Source organism: Nannospalax galili, unplaced genomic scaffold, assembly GCF_000622305.1.
Source record: "Nannospalax galili isolate Female #2095 unplaced genomic scaffold, S.galili_v1.0 scaffold102, whole genome shotgun sequence".
Classification (NCBI taxonomy): domain Eukaryota; kingdom Metazoa; phylum Chordata; class Mammalia; order Rodentia; family Spalacidae; genus Nannospalax; species Nannospalax galili.
In genome coordinates this window covers 2474550-2492524 of record NW_008351958.1, presented here as the reverse complement: position 1 = coordinate 2492524, position 17975 = coordinate 2474550, and the positions used below count along the sequence as shown (strand labels likewise).

Here is a 17975-nt window from a genome sequence, read left to right as displayed (position 1 = left end):
AAAGTTTTAAAAAGAAGATGCTGTATTTCAATTATGATAGTGAAGAAGAAGATGATGATGATAATTACACTGAAACTGAGTTTTGAAGTTACAGAGGATTTCCATAGGCTCTCATCTGTAGTAAGGGTTCATAATTAGTCATAATTCCTTCACTCTCACTTCTGTGAATTGCCTGTCAGTTAATGGGAAAGTCAAGTATATGGGTGAACTAATAATGCTCCACTATTAATTAAGAGAAACTGCTCAACACACAACTCATAGATGACAGGTTAAAAGCATTATCTTCATATTCATATGAATCAGCTAACAGTTATTGAGTGATGATGAGACACATGTGAAGTACATCATATTTTTTAGAATAAACTTTTGTGGCTTCTGTCTTTAATAAAGAATCAAAATATTTATTAGTTGGATTAATTTGCACATTTTTCTTTCATGTTTTTGTTAATGTACTTATAAAAGATAAGGTCAGTATAATTTTTTGAGTCAGGTTCTTACTGTGTAGCTCTGGCTGTCCTGGTACTCCTGGTACTTACTATACAGACCAGACTAGCCTCAAACGTACAGAGATGAGTCTGCCTCTGCCTCTCAAGTGCTGGGATTAAAGATGTGTGCTACCAAACCCTGCAAGTAAATCTAATTTCAAAACCTATATCCATTTTGCCTAACAGAACACCTTAGGCTCTTCAAATGTTATTTGTGGAAACAATGAAGGGAGAGACATATTGGAGAGCTTGGTCAAAAATGTTTAGAAAATGCTGGGTTAAGTTCTTTTCCTATTTGCATGATCTCCCAGAGCCTTCATATGACATGATAGAGAGACAAAGTATGGAACTTCATCCATATTTGTTTTACTCTAGCTGCCTTTAGGTCGATTGTTTGTAAGACTATCTTCAAGAAATAGATTGGCCCTTGTTGGGAAAATGCTGTGCCATAAAATGGTTTGAAAACTATCATATAAGCATAATGACAGAGTTATTATTAAAATACTCCTTTTTCCACAGATGCAGCATATTAAGGAACTGGTAATGGATGAAGACAATGATGGGTGCACACCTCTCCACTATGCATGCAAACAGGGTGTCCCTGTTTCTGTAAATAACCTCCTTGGGTTCAATGTGTCAATTCATTCCAAAAGCAAAGATAAGAAATCGCCTCTGCATTTTGCAGCCTGGTAAGGTTCAGTCTCCAAATATATGAGCATGCAGTTTTTTGTTTTATATTTATTTTACACATGTAAACCTGATGTTTTCAAGTTATGGGCGCATCAACACTTGTCAGAGGCTCCTACAAGACATAAGTGACACGAGGCTTTTGAATGAAGGGGATCTCCATGGAATGACTCCTCTTCACCTGGCAGCAAAAAATGGACATGATAAAGTTGTTCAACTTCTTCTGAAGAAAGGGGCATTATTTCTCAGGTGAGATACATATTCAGAGTTTTTTATATCCTTAAGTTAGTGATTTTCGGCTGCCTTTCTAGTACTTGTCAATAAATGATACTTCCATTCATTTCAGTTACTCTTCAAAACATATACAAGTTCTCAAATGCTAAAAATGAATTCGATATTACAGTGTTTCTAAGCCACACCTTGGTGATGCTTAAACAAAAACTCCCTGATTCTTAGCATTCATAAAGCCAAGAGCAGACCCAAATTGCAAAATACCTGTTCCTCCGATGTCTTTCAGATCTGTGTTCCCCAGCAAGGGTTTTGCTCATTCTTTATTGAAACAGTCCCTCAGCAAGATATTGGGAAGTAAAAGTCAAGACCCACCCTTGTCTTATTAGAAAATCTTGCCCTTTGATCCCTAGGCCTAGAATATCTCACACACACAGATGCAATGAGTCTTCTCAAATTTTCTCATTGCTTTCAATGAGATAAGCATACTGCTTTCAGTACTTTGATATGTAAATCATTCATACATGCATTCATATACTATTTTGGGTAGAGAGTAAGGAGTGGTCTTGAGGGATGAAGGTCAAATGCCTGGGTTATAAGAGTAATATATGGCTTGGTGGGCTTGTTTATATCTTAAACAGTTATATTTTAGTTTCAAGATTAGGTAAAAATCTTTAATCCAGATTATGACCATATTGTAAAAATCATTCCTAAGCAATATAATTCCCAATTGACAAATGGAGGCTAAAATTTATAGACTGAAGACTTTGTTGCCACAGTAGCTCTGGGAAGGTATCAAGAACCTTTGAGATATATTTTCTCATACTTTATCATTCTTCCATCTTCTATGCAGATGCAGAACTGTGTGTGTGAGTGCATGTATGTGTACGTATGCACAGATACAAACACAAACAAAGCTCAAAGGACTTTTCATTCAATCTAGTACATGATGAATACAAAAAGTAGCCACAGGAGTCAATTAAAATGAACTGAATTCTGTTATAAAGGGAATTTGACATGAAGAACAAAATCAAGTTAAAATATGTTGCTCTATAAATTATAGGACATAACAGAGTGGTGCCTTTATAAAAAGTAAAGAAAACTAGACAATTTCTGGATACGGAAATATTTGTAGAGGTAGAATGAGGCATTTTCTAGCTTCACTAAAATGACAAATAGCAAATAGATCTTTAAGTGCATATGCATAAGCCTATTTCTTCATGGGAATACCAATATCATTACATGAGTGACATATCTTTAAACTGAGTGCTTTGCTAATCTCCTCCTGCTTTGCTAATCTCCTCCTGCTCCCAAGAGACACAGAGCACCAGACCTGCAAAAGGGACCCAAGTGGATGCAAGTTGGCATTTGGTGCTTAATTACATCATAACTGAAATAGCAAGGTGGTTCTAGACCCTAAAACAATTACGTATTACTACCCAAAATTAACTTGTGTAATTTTTTTCCTGTATCTTACTTGGTAAAGTATTATTAATATGGCCATCTTTCTCTGTATTTGCATCTTGAATTTCTGGAAATTCTGTGATAATACAAGACACTATAGGCCCGAATGCTTAGAAATGTGACACTAGGTATCTTAGAATCATGTACTGCATTATCATCATTAGCTGTACTAACTGTTGTGAAAACAATGCAACTATTATGGAACCTTTTCTAGTATAATGTTCAATGAAAAAAATCAAAAAGGGTACTTACAAATACAGTTTTCAAAAATAATATGCATAACATAGACATGGTAACTATAGTTCCCCCCTCCCTAAAGTGTTTAATAATAGCTTGTATCCTTTATACTTAATCCATTAACCAAAATATTCATGAAAATTACATTTCAGGTAAATCATTTAAGACTGCTATGTTGGAAGCTGCCTTGTATATTATAAATATGTACTGAATATTGAGTTGCTAGATCTCATGATTATTTTGTCATCAACTAAAGCTACAATGAGCTTAGTGGTATCATCTCCCTTGTTTGATCTGTAACTATGTGTGCATGCCAATTCTTACTTCTTTAACAGTGACCACAATGGCTGGACTGCTTTGCATCATGCATCCATGGGTGGATACACTCTGACCATGAAGGTCATTCTTAACACTAACTTGAAGTGCACAGATCGGCTAGATGAAGAAGGGGTAGGTGGTTTATTCCTCTTGCCGACTCTAAATCCTGACATAGAACAAGTTTCCAAAATTTCAAGAAAGCCTCCTTCATGACTCTCTTCCCTTTCCTTGCTCTGCTCTCAGGGTTTAGTTGAAGTTTTAGTAAGTGGACTCTTGGAGTAAGGTATAAGTAAAGGGGGACTAGGAATTGGAGAATATTAATGATGTGTGCAAACTGAAGCCACTTCCCATAGTTACAGAGACCTGGCTCATTGTGATTTCACCAGGAATTTTTCACCTCTCCCTAGTGAACCTACAAAAATTAAGAGAGCTCAGTGTTCATAAAGCCAGGAATCTAGCTTTAAAGTGTAGTGATTTGGAAGGACTGACTTGAGTTTCTTCACTGGGTTATTCCCATTTCATTTCTGTTACTGTGATCAAACATCTTGACAACAGGCAGGTTTAGGGAGGAAGGGGTTTTCTTGCCTTGCAACTCCAGGTTACAGTTCATCACTGAGGGGAAGTCAAGGCAGGAACTCAAAGCAGTTAGTCACCAGTCAAGAGCAGAACAAAATAAACACATCCTTGCTACCTATTCTCTATTCAGCTAACTTCTTTTAGCTCGTAGTGGGCTGGGTCAATTCATGATCAGTCCCCCACAGATATACCAACAGGCCAACATGTTCTAGACAATTCCTTAATTGAAGCACTCCTCCCAGGTGACCATAAATTGTGTCAAGTTGACAGTCAAAATCATCATAACCCATCCCTTGTCAACTTGACATTAATACACATTCCACTTTTAAGCCATAACCCTCCATCACTTGTTCCCAAGGTCTAGTGTTAATAGTGTAATATAAAATATAATCCAACTTTAAAAATCCTAAATCTTTAAAAATTCCAACCCTTAAAAATTTCAAAGTCTCTTTGAAAGTGCAGTCTCTTGACTGCACTTTAACTTTAACTATAAAGTTAAAACAAACAAACAAAAAACCAGGTTACTTACTTAACCTTTCTTATTTGAAAAGTGAAAAGCTGGAGCATGGCAAATGAACAATCACACTTAAGAAGAACCAAAATCCAGCAATATAAATCAAATCTTTTAACAGCTCAGTGTCTGACATCTGAGGCTTATAGTCTTTGGTGTTCCAAGGGGCTTGGGAAGCCCCACTTCTCCAGCTCTGCTATCTGCAGAACGTATACCTTTGCTGTTAGGCCTGGGCTTGCTCTACTATGTACCTACAGCTGTTCTTGGTGGATGTCCCAGAGTCCTGGTATGTCTCTATTACAAGAGAGATTTTACCTTCAGTAATGGTCTCTTAGGACCTCTCTATGGGAACTCTGACCTTGTCACAAAGTGCTGAGCCTTAGCCTCTGTCCATGACTCTCTTAATCTTGCATCTTTTATGTCTTCAAAATAAGTACTAGTTGGGAAATATTTTATTGCCAATTTCTCATGAGATGTTGCCTGGCCCCCTTGGACTATGGCCCCCATGGACCATCAACTTCTGTGTGCTGACCCTGAAGAAATATTTCCTATTGTCTCAATGAACCACATAAAATTTTGCTTCAGTAGAACTAAGCAGTAATTAATTATAGCTGATTTTTCAGCCTCAGACAGACCAGCAAATACAGATTCGTAGTCAGCATATCCTACTGTCCAGTGAAGTGCAAAAGACTTGGCTCCAGTGGTGCTGATCTCTTTGACAAACAGCTGCTTCTTCAGCCCCAGCATGATCAGCATAAATTCTTAGCCAGAGTGTCACACAAATGGCCTTTATCCCTGCTAACTACAAAGTGTTCCTCTCTAAAACATGGTCTGGGCTTCCACTCTGTTATTTTTGGCATTTTTGTCTCCTAAACTCCCACAAGAACTGTTCTTTGAGCTCTGAGCCCTCGATGAATTTTATTAGCTCAAAGTTCCCAAATGTTCTCCAATCCTCCAACAAAGCAATTAAAAGATACTTGTTAATCCCAGCACTCGGGAGGCAGAGGCAGGTGGATCTCTGGGAGTTCAAGGCCAGCCTGGTCTACATAGTGAGTTCCAGGACAGCTGGGGCTACAGGGAGACCTTGTCTCAAAAAGACAAAAAAAAAAAAAAAACCACTTGTTTAGATTTGTCACTCCAACAACTTGACTTCTCTGGTCACAAGTTCTGTTCTAGTTTTATGACTGTTGCTATGATAAAAGAGCCTGAAAACAAGCAAGTTAGGAAGGAAAAGGCTGATTTGTATTACAATTCCAGGTTACTGTTCAGCATTGAGGGGAAGTCAAAGCAGGAACTCAAGCATCTAGTCCTATCCATGTACAGTCAGAGCAGAGAGAAATGTATGGATCCTTGCTTCCTTGTTCTCACCTAGCTCTTTCCTGGCTTGTCTAGTTCAGGACCTACCTGTATAGGGAATGGTGCCTCCCACAATGGGCATTGTCTTCCTACATCAAACACCAACCACCACAATACCCCATGGATATGGCAGGCCAAACTTATGTAGACAGTTTTTCAGTTGAATCTTTCTTTTGCATTGTGTCAACTTGATAGTTAAAAACCGTCCTTTCTTCTTGTTTGTTCAATGTTGAAATGTACATTTCCTCATTCAGTGCTAGAGATAGAATGTGCTTGATTTTTTTTCTAGTTTTTAAAGATAACTTTATATGGCAAGTGACAAACTGACAATCTTATAACACTTAACACTCTCTGACTTCCTGTCGTACTTGTAGAACTCCAAGCATAGAAACCACACTTCTAACAGATGTTAATTCCCCAGGGATATATCCTATGCTTACTGTAGCATCCATATCCTAAAAGCTTTGTTGTTGTCTTTGTGGGATCATCTTACCATAGAACAAAGCCCATGAAACTCACACACACACACACACACACACACACACACACTCACACTCTCTTCGTCACATATACACATATAGGGCATTTGAATGATAAACCCATTGTTTCAAAGCTACATTGTGAATATTGAGTTTAGATTTATGTATTTTGGTATTAAATAGTCAGCTTTGTTGATCATGCCTTTTATTTTATTCACCAATAAAATATGGAAACAAAATGACCACAACTCTCAGTGCTTACAACTCTCACCCCACTATCCCTGCACTATTTTTCTGAAAGAATACAGCACTCCACTTTGCGGCCCGGGAAGGCCATGCCAAGGCTGTGGCACTACTTCTGAACTACAACGCTGAAATCCTCCTGAACAAGCAGCAGGCCTCCTTTCTACATATTGCACTGCACAATAAGAGGAAGGAGGTGGTTCTCACGACTATCAGGAGCAAAAGGTACATGTCTTCCTCTTCCCACTGTAACTCAGCATCCTCTGGTGTCAGGGTGAACTCCTAGTCTGACAACTAACAAGAGGAAAAGAACATGTTTTAGCCTCTTGTTTTTAGTTTTGAGACAGGGTCATCCTATATAACCATGGCTGCCCTGAACCTGCTGTATAGATAAGATTGGCATTGAATTCAAGGTGCTGGGATTATGGGTGTGCACCACTACATCCAGCATGTTTTAACTTTTAATCAACATATTGAAGTGCGAGTTGTTTACAGGATTTTGAATCAACCTTTTAAGCAACATTGCTGACAACAGGATCATTGCTTCAGCCTCAGTCTTCATTTCTAAACAATTAAACTTCTCAGCTTAATACCACCTGGTTAGCCCTTTTCTGAGACTTGAGGGTCCAGGCACATATGACATATGGTACCAAGGTCACCATCAAGCAAGCTTTGTCCTCCCTTCCTGGACTTGCCTGACACATTTTTTCCAATACAGATTCCCAAACTGGATACTGAACATTTGCCTAGAGTTGGTGAGATGATTCAGCAAATAAAGGGGCTTGCCACCAAACCTGATGACCTGAGTTTGATCCCCAGAACCCACATGGTGGAAGAAGAGAAATGACTCCCACAAGTTGACCTCTGACTTTCACATTTGTGACATGACACATGTTCCAGCACACACACAGACACACACACACACACACACACACACACACACAGCCCACTTACAATAAAGCCAGTTCTTCAGAGGATACTGGAAAGAATACTTTGATCTAAAGATAAATATAAACATACTCAAGAGGCCACCAAAAATAAATAAACAATTCCTGCACAGTTCATTTCAAAAGAGATCTAAGAAAGTACCACAAAAATTAAAAAAAATGACAGGAAAAAATACATTTTTCAATAATAATGCTTAATATTAATAATCCCAATTCCTCAATAAAGGGAGACAGATACAACCTGGGTTAGAAAGCATAACCCATCTTTTTGCTGTCTCCAAAAAAACACACCACATAATCAAAGATAGATACCACCTTAGAGTAAAAAGATGAAAAATCAGTCGTATATTTTTAAGCCATACTCTAAGGGATTTGGATGATGAAGTTAGATGGTAATTTTTCCCACACCTTGAACAAATCCTTTCTATATCAGCATGCATAAATATGAAGAAGATCCCTTTGTTACCTGGTGGGGGGCACAAAGGTGAGCAACATTCATATTCAGTATAGATCTAGCCTTGGTTTGGTATACTGGAAGTCTTGAGAAATTCCTGTTTCCTTTGAAGTACCAGTTATTGAATGTGTGTGGCCAGCATTTTCTGATGATAATGCAAATGTTCCAAATGGAGTTTACTCATAAAAATTTTGTCTGGTTATTAAAAGAGTCAGACTCATAGGATCTTAGCAATAAATGGGTTCATCCTTGCTTCTTGTTATAGATTTAATTTCTTCTTGTAATCATTAAGCCCCTTCTTATTCTATCCCATCTCTCTGGATGGTGTGGAAGAAACCAGGAAATTCTATATGTTATGGCAGGATCTATACTTATTACTGTATCCTACATGTGCTGTTTTTCAGTTTATATATGTGTGTATATATTACATGTACATACACATGTGAGCTAAATATGACCTAATACTAAGTTGTTGATATATGTATGTGAATGTGAATTTCTACCTAACAGAGTCATCTCTGAGAGTACCTACCATTTAATAATATCAGGTGGAAAAGAAGCAAAGACCTTCCTTCTTCAGAAAGCAATTAGAGTAAGAGACAGAACAGTGATTATAGCATCCATTCTAGATTCACCAACATTCCTAATCCCCATTAAAGGATAAGAATTCTACTAATAGACAGATCATGGTTCACGTGGTTCCACAGTAACCACTGGGCAAACATGACACTTCAAGTATAAATTTAGGTTTCTACTTAAAAATACATAATCTTCAGTTTCAATGATAATACATAAAGGATTGATGTTTGTGTTTCTCATCTATTATTTACAGATGGGATGAATGCCTTCAGGTTTTTACTCATTTATCGCCAAGCAATAGATGCCCAATCATGGAAATGATAGAATACCTTCCTGAGTGCATGAAAGTAAGATCCTTAAAACAAAGTCTTTATATGCCTGACATATTATATGATAAGAGGACTTATTATAATCACAAGCAAGCTAATAATAGTAGTTTCTATCTTTACAATTTCTAGTTTGCAAAGGCTGCGAGGAAAAATAGCCAACAAATAGTTAAAGAGGACCTACTTAGACTAAGGAATCATACCAGTTATTGTATGTAGCAGAAAAAGTTACTAAACATTTCTTTCCTCCAAATAATCTGAGTTTGGGTCAGCGACTACATAGTGGTGGCTCTAGGCTGAATAAAAATTCTATACTTGTTTTGCTTTGCCTGCATGTTTTTACTACTTCATATTTGCATTTGTTTCTAACATTTGCACCTACGATGCTTAATTTAAGGGTACAGATTCCTGGCTTCCCATGAAAACCTGAACATTTGGGACTGCCTTCTCATACAGTAGGGATCACTGGGCTGGGCACCATCTGCTTCTGTGTGGGGAAGGCTCCCCATCATAGCATACCCCATCTCTTCCTTTTGCATATTCAGTTCTAATGTTAAGTGGTAGCAGTTATGTATTGCCATATGAAATCACTTTCCTTGTACTAAAAGGATATTTTTCAAAATATGTGTCCATTCAAACCATGAAGATAATGTTTTATGCTTTGGTGAACAATGCAAGAACCAATTAGAAGGCTCCTGCACTGCAGATGAGCATGTAAACTAGAAAGATTGTATTAATGACAGGTGAGTTAATAGAATTTATTTCCCTTGGCCTCTACTGGTGCAGAAGTGCTGTGCTATTAGGAGAAACTCCATTCTTCCTGGAGAAAGTGTAAGAAGCGAAATAAAGAAAGTGAATCGCTTGTATATTGTTTTAGACATGGGATAAAGTCCTTTCTCATGTCTAGGCTGCTGCTCCCATATCTCAGCTGGTTTTCCCCTTTCAAAGGTTCTTTTAGATTTCTGCATGATACCTTCCACAGAGGACAAGTCCTGTCAAGACTACCACGTAAGCTTATTTTATTACTATAATATGATGGGCATTTTATCAAAATTCCTCGAGAATATGAAAAGTGGTGCTTCTGTAGCTCCACAGTCTCTAATAGATGGTGAGTGCTGGCTTCAATTATCATAATGCTGCAATATTGATTTATGAGTGAATGTTCTTATAGCCTGTTTCCCCAAATATTTAGCTCTTTCTAACACCATCATTTAATATTATTTCAAGTGTTTAGATATTTTCTTAGGTAATTTTTTAGGCAGAGTGAAGGTCTAAAATATTCTTCATGGCCCATTGGTATGGTTGACCAGTTGTCCCAGGAGTTCCTGCATGCATATATGGAGTTACATTCAGTCTATCCTGGCTCCAAAGGAACAGCCTGGGAAAGTAGTCACTTTTTCCTTCAGGATTATGAATCTAGGTCACCATATTTGGGGTGATTCAAATCATTTATATAGACAGGGTCTAAAATATAGAAGTCTCTTTTTTTTCATTGCTACTGGTTATGAAGCAATAGAATAATAGCTTTCCAGAATATTTTTTGTAATTCATATGTAAGAACTTAATTTGCTTTTCGCTAATGCAATGATTCATTGTTGTGTCAGTTAATTTTCACAAAATTGTAGGCTCGCACATTTGATTCCTCAAGAAGTATTTTGGAGCCTTTAGTAGACTAATATCTTAAATTTATGTCTTTTACAGATTGAGTATAATTTCAAATATCTTCAGTGCCCGTTAACATTAACCAAAAAATTAACACCTACCCAGGATGTGACGTATGAGCCTCTTACAATGCTCAATGTAAGTCCAGTGTTTGAATTAACTTGTTCGATTTCACCTGGGTTCTGAATTGTTCGGAGATAACATGGTCGATGACATGTAAGGAAGCTGGAGAGAATTCCAGTTTTGTAGTTCAATGTCCATAAGTACAGACTTTAGGTTTTTACTTTTGGCTTTTCTAAGGATTCAGTTGCCCTGGGTTTTATGTAATCTAGGTACTCGAGGAAGCTCACCTGTCTCTACTCAAGGCCTCCTCCTAGTGTGTGTCTGTGGGACTGCAGCCTCCTGTCTCTAGCAAGTACAATACAACACTCCTATATTCTGTCTGCAGTATTGCAACTCCTTTGGTGTTAGCTGAAGATCTATTAATATCTTGTTCTCATAATCTAGACTTGTGTAGAAGTCTCTGTATATTATGCACTGGCCTCTTATTCATGATCATTCTGCATCTGCCTTCCCTGTTCTGGGACTACAGGAACACACCATCATACCCAACTCAGGCCACACCATCTCATGGAAAAGAATTTTAGTTATTGATGACTTCATGACTGTCTGCTACTATCAAAATGCATCAAACTGTCTAAAAATATTAGAATTTTACTATACATACATTATAAGTCAACAGAGGTAACAAAATAAAACAACACGTGCGTAACTATATGAACAAAAAACAAAAAAAGCAAATTTTGTTCTCCTTTAGTTTCTGTTGGTGCTTGGTTCTATCAGGTTTAGATTCAGGCAAAGTAGAAATTATTTCTTAATCAGCCTCTCTTTCCCAAATTAAAACAGTACATGTGCTCTCGACCTTTCTCTTCCTTCAGGAAGATACCAGGAGTTGGGAGTTTTCTCCCAAATTGTTTGCTGTGCATACAGAGACCACAGCAATGAATTTCCCTCCTGTTATTATGGTGGTCTCTCTAGGCTACCTGTTCTGGGGAGCAGGAGCCTCCTAATCTGGGTCTGTGTTGCTCACCAAGGTAATGGCCTGTGTTATGATTCTATCACTGTTTCTGTGAAGGAAAGAGGACCTGGGGAGTTTTCTTGACCCCTCCCTGTTATTATTTCCTCTATATTTCTTTAGTAATTAAAATGTGATTTGAAATAAATACTAATAACACTCATGAAAGATTTCCATCTACACATTATTTTAACTACTTTTTTAGACTACTGATTTTTGTTGGTGTTTTGTTTTGTTTTGTTTTTTTGACAGGGTCTCCCTAGTCACAGCCCACCTGAAAGTCTTGATGTGAACCAGGGTGGCCTCGAGTTCACAGAGATCCACCTGCCTCTGCCTCCTGAGACTGACATTAAACGTGCATGCCACCATGCCCAGCAGACTAGCTCCCTTTTAGAAAGATAAAGCTGAATTTCTTCAAGGACAGAATGAGGATAAAAGAAAATCCTTATCAATTTACCTTTAGAGTCTACTTCTGCTGTAACCTTATATAAGATTAAAATTTTTATGCCATATCACTGAGGCAGAGATAGAAGACAGACTAAATCAATGATTCACGCCTTTATAAAAATGATGCTCTCTCGTATGTTGTTTTACTTGTGATTCTTGCCTTCGAGACATTTCTAAAATATGCAAATTCTGCATCTGTAATATCATAATAAAGTTATAACTCAGAAAGTGAAAGTCTTGGTTCATACTCAGTTGTTTAATACAGTTGTGTTTTCATTGCTATTCCCTTATTTTCAGGTCATGGTACAACACAACCGCGTAGAGCTTCTCAACCACCCTGTGTGTAAAGAATACTTACTTATGAAATGGTGGGTCTTGAGTGTCATTTTACGTAAAGTGAGATTGCCATTAAATCTATCAAAAGCTTTCTGAACAATTATGGTGTAGTGGTATTTTAATGTTTTAGATTTTAGTATGTTTTAGGCTTTAAGAAAAATAAACATTGAAGGCAAATTTTGTTGAAAATCTTTGGCATCATCTGTTTCTGACAATAAATTTGAAGTGTGTGAGGGGTCAGAGGAAATCGTTGTCTGAGGCACAAACCATCAGACTGGGTCATGAAGTTTAGGAGGCAATGAGGTAGAAGGGATGTTGTGGGAAAGTCTCAGTTTGCAGCTAGGACACATGAACTCAACACTCTGTTTTCCATGAATTGGTGAGACATAGAAGTAACTTGGTCATTTGCTTAGAAGCTGAGATTCTGTCTCTGAGAATGAAGAAAGTAAATTAGGGGGGTGGAGAGATAATCCTGTGATTAAGAGCACTGGCCATTCTTCCAGAAGACCTGGGTTCTGGACCCACATGGCTAACAACCTTCCATAACGCCAGTTCCAGGGTACGTGATGCCCTCTTTGGACCTCTGTGGGCATTGCATGACATGGGTGCACTCACATACATTTAGACAGTATACATATGAAAAATAAGAATAATAGACAAATATTTTTAAAAAATAAATTAAAATTACTTTTAGCTCCAAAAGTCATTGAATTTATAAAGTAGATTTCTGAAAGTGATTGTGACAGCTTTTCCTGTAAATATCTTAATATTTTTCTTGGAATGACTCAATTGTGGTTTGCTCATTTTTTGTAGGTGTGCCTATGGATTCAGAGCCCATATGATGAACCTAGGATCTTACTGTCTTGGTCTCATTCCAATGACACTTCTTGTGGTTAATATAAAGCCAGGGATGGCTTTCAACTCAACAGGAATAATCAGTGAAACTAGTGATCAACTGGAGGTAGTAGACACTACGGTATTTTTAAATATCAAATTTTCAAAAGTAAAATAAAGGATTGTAAAAATGATATTTTTTCCTTACAGAGAACAAGCCTATAATAAATCTGACTTTGATCATTGTGAAATACCTCTAGAGCTTATATATGATGCATTTCTTCTAAAATCTTGAATGGAATAAGAATAAATGTTAGTAAATAGGTCAATAAATGAGAATGCAAAGGAATGTATGAGCTATTAGCTTGAATGTTGAAATAATATTGATTTGCAGTTGCTAGGGACTTCGGGGAAAGGGAAATGGGGAGAGATACTTAGTGAGCATGGGATTTCTCTGTGAGAGATGGAAAAGCTTTGGAGCTAGATAGTAGTGATGGTGAGGTAATATCATGACTGCTTATGTCATGAAACCATGCATTTTATAACATAAATGCATAGGTAAGATGTAGAGCTTTTAAAGTGGCAAATTTGGGAGGGCAGTGAGATTGCTTAGTGGTTAAAAGCACCGGCCCTGCCTCAGAACCTGAGGACCTGAGCTCAATTCCCAAGAGTCACATGATGGAAGGAAAGAACTAGCTCCTATAAGCTGTGCTTTGACTTCTACCTGCATGCCATGGCATGCAACATGCAAACACAAATAAATAGATGACAGATAGATGATAGATAGATAGATAGATAGATAGATAGATAGATAGATAGACAGACAGATAGATGATAGACAGATGATAGATGATTGATAGGTAGATGATAGATGATAGATAGATATATAGATGATAGATATATGGACAAATAATAAAAATTTAAAGTACCAAGTTTTATGGTGTATACGTTACCACAATTAAAAAAAATGTATGTAGGTCTGCAGATTTGTATTCCATTGTAATTTCCAATGTTGAAATGACTACACTGGGTCTGGAGAGACAACTCAGTGGTGAAGAGCACTTGCTGCTCTTGTGCAGGGCCCAGGTTCAGGTCCCAGGACCATATCAGGTGACTTACATCTGCCTGTAACTTCAGTTTCAGGAGGTCCAGTACTCTCTTCTGCTGTCTGAAGTCATCTGCACTCATGTGGTGTACATGCATACACTCAGGCATACAACATACACACAGAAAAAGAAGCAAGTGTGTGTCATCTCTAATAAATGAGATGAGTATTGGCATGACAGTAAAATTCTGTTTAACTCAAATGTGGACAATGCATGAAAATGAAGAAAAATAAAATAACTAGTGGGAAATCATGAAGCAAATAAAATGTCTAATCCTATGCCTTTCATAATTCCTTTGTCTCACAATTTTTGTTTCAGGATTCATTTCCAATCAAAATATGCATGATTTTAGTTTTTTTATCGAGTATATTTGGATATTGCAAAGAAGTGGTCCAAATTTTCCAACAGGTACATAGTAAATCTGTATCTCTAAGGTGTAAATGGTTTAATACATAAGGCATGAGTTAATTGGGAAATGGTTATTTAAAATAATATTTATCATGATAAAATCACATATCTTCATTGATGCAATGTTTCAAAATGTAGAAGTCACATGGTTTTAGATGCGGTCATTGCCTGCCTGATGCACAGGAGTAAGTGGAGCACACTATTGCGGGTTTCAGGTGGATCTGTCTGTCCACAGTTATCATTATGAATGTTTTACTGTTTTGCTTTTGTACTATTTAAACTACTCTGTTTATGGTAGATTTTTGGTTTTATTGCTGTAAACACAACTTGAAATTTGAAATATAAATACCTATAAAGAACTTACCAAGAGCCCATTTCAAAGAGGTCAATCTTTGAATTCTTCTCCTAATAGGAATGCTTTTCTTTATTAAAAAATACAAAGTTCTTTTCCTTTACCTCCCTGGTTCCTTTGCATTATCCTGGTTCCTGAAGTTAGGTCTGGATACATACTCACTTATAAGGATGTGGTGCTAAAAGAAAGAACCTGAGAGAGAAGAACAATAGGAAATAGGTGTTACAAAGGGAGATATGGATAAATATGGGGTTATTGGCCGGGCGTGGTGGTGCACGCTTTTAATCCCAGCACTCGGGAGGCAGAGGCAGGCAGATCTCTGTGAGTTCAAGGCGAGTCTGGTCCCAATAGTGAATCCAGGCCAACTAGAGCTACAGGGAGACTTTGTCTCAAAAAGACCAAAAAAAGGGGGGCGTTATTTAAATGGGGGGGTAGGGTTAAACAAGGAACCTTGGGGATAAGGGAAAGAAGGAGCTCAAGAGAGGTAGAACCATAGGAGAAGGGTATTATTAAGGGAGAAACTGGAAAAAATGGGGGCACTTTAAATGGGGAAACCATAGTGGAAGGGTGAGACAATGAGAAAGATAAATAATGCCTAGCTAGTTAAAAAAAAAACAGAAGGAACCATATTAGTACAACAACCTACTGACAGATTATACATACAACTAATCCAAGGAACAAAATACATGTCTAGTCAAGGTTTATCTGAGAATGTTTGGTTTTTGCCCAAGCTTTGTATACATTGCACATGGTAATTAAAAGTACAAGACTGGTGGAACTAACCACCTTGGATGTTTAACAGCCATACTTTGAGGCCTATACTAATCTGTTCAGAGGGACTTCAAGGACAGTTTTGGATCCTTGCCCTCTAAGGTCAACTAAGTTCCAAGGAACTATCTATGGAGCATCTCTCAAAATGTCCTGTAACTATGGTGAGTCACCTGTCCTCTTGATCAAGGAGGCCATGGAGACCCAACGTGGTAGACTTGAACCAGTGTCCAGTCTACAAACAGGAGGGCCAACACAGAGGGGACATTTCCTCCATGCTTCCAAGTGAAGCCAGCCACGGTTGAGCAGGACCTTTGACTTATCTTCACATAGGCGGAACTGGTAAAAGAAAGGAACCAGCGGCTCCTCCCAAGCCCATGTGACCCTTGAGGAACAGAACCTCAAAGGAGCTCAAGAGTAAAAATAAATTGGTTTATTTGGGCCAACTGTATGGCATTAAATACCTCAAAGGAAAGTATAACCAAAGATTAAAGTGATCAGTATATTTCTTTAAGATTCCATGTGTATAGCTAAAGGCTACATAAGAAGAACAATGCCAGACAGGAAATACCTTCCTTTGAGTTGTTGGCCAGGGTGGCTGGCCCAAGAGACTCCCAGACAGTAACCCAGCATAGAACAGGGGAAATGAACAGCAGACCCCAATCTTATCTAAAGGAATGTTGACAACTGATTTGCTGTTAGTGAGGAAGAACTGACCTTCCAGAAACAAGGGACTCTAGATAGGCCGACTAGACTCAGCAGATGGACTTGTGCTGGGGAATGGCTGGAGGCACTGACAACAAAAAGAGTGGACAGTAACAGGGATGGTGGAACATATGGGCTCTAGTTGAGGGGAGGTGAGACTGTGGGAGGGTGCCATTTGGAATGCATGTATAAAGATGAATAATATTGTTTAGGATGTTCTGTATGAAATATAGACAAAAAAATCAATAAAAAAGTACGAAGTTGGGGCTGAAGAGACAGTTCAGCAATTAAGAGCATTGACTGCTCTTGCAGAAGACCCAGGTTCAATTCCCAGCACCCACGTGCTGGCTACAAACTGTCCTTAACTCCAGTTCCAGGGGAATCTGATGTGCTCTTCTGACCTCTGCAGTACTGCATGACATGGGTACACTCACATACATGCAGGCAATTGACTCATACACATAAAATTAAAAAAAAAAAAATTTTTTAAAGTACAAAGTTATTATAAAATTTGGAAATAATCAAGGTGGGAGTCCTTCTCTATAGGTGAGGCTGAGGCTGACCTTGAATTCATTATCCTCTTGCTTCAAACTCCAGAGTGCTAGAATTATCGACATGGGCAACCACACTTGCTTGGAAATTTTTCATAGCATATTTGTACTTTAACCCCTTTTGTTTTTTGAGACAGTCTCCTGTCAGTCCAGCTGACCCAGAAATTGCTATGTAGACCAGGCTGGTGTCAACCTCACAGAGGTCTGCCTGCCTGGGATTAAAGGCATACACTACCACACCCAGCTCCTTAAGTTTTAATAGGATGAGCAGATTAGACCTAATTATGTAGATTATCCAATGACCTTTGATTTGATTAGAAAATGGCAGAAAACCATTATTTCTAAGTGTGCAGGTTTAAAGTCTAATTTGGGGTTTTGTGTAGTTTTTGAATATTTTTGTAAGTCCTATCTTTTATAACATTACAGTTATTGAAAATTTTCTTTGTTATATAACATAAATCTATGGATATCTGTGTTAATAATTTGCATTCATGTATTATGATACATCACAAATACTTTACTGTATATTGTTGTTCAATAAATTGTAACACCTCTGAGAGTTAGGCTGGATTGTTGTTAGTTTCTTTCATCTTTTTACTTAATTTTCCTGTTTATTACAAATTTACTACAAATTATAGTCTAAATGAATGAATAATAAAATTGCATGAATTTTCTGATAGAGTTTTTCTTCTTTTCTGATTAATAGTTAAATGTTCTATAGTATGGACTATTTAATATCTAAAACATTCAGTCAAGCTACCACTATACTTTGTTTTCACTTCCTGATTAAGTCTCAAACTCTTACAGATTTGTTCACATGCATCCAGATCAACTACATGTG

General features: G+C 37.6%; 1 protein-coding gene across 1 annotated transcript in view; it reads left to right on the top strand.

The window, feature by feature from the left end:
- Positions 1-17975, top strand: part of Trpa1 (transient receptor potential cation channel subfamily A member 1) — a 51291-nt gene that overhangs the window by 22826 nt on the left and 10490 nt on the right. Inside the window, exons 11-20 of the mRNA XM_029553975.1 lie at positions 1005-1174; positions 1257-1421; positions 3437-3551; positions 6643-6809; positions 8818-8911; positions 9839-9898; positions 10592-10690; positions 12372-12442; positions 13224-13371; positions 14669-14758. Of these exons, the coding sequence (XP_029409835.1) occupies positions 1005-1174; positions 1257-1421; positions 3437-3551; positions 6643-6809; positions 8818-8911; positions 9839-9898; positions 10592-10690; positions 12372-12442; positions 13224-13371; positions 14669-14758 (1179 nt within the window). The remainder of the gene's footprint in view (positions 1-1004; positions 1175-1256; positions 1422-3436; positions 3552-6642; positions 6810-8817; positions 8912-9838; positions 9899-10591; positions 10691-12371; positions 12443-13223; positions 13372-14668; positions 14759-17975) is intronic.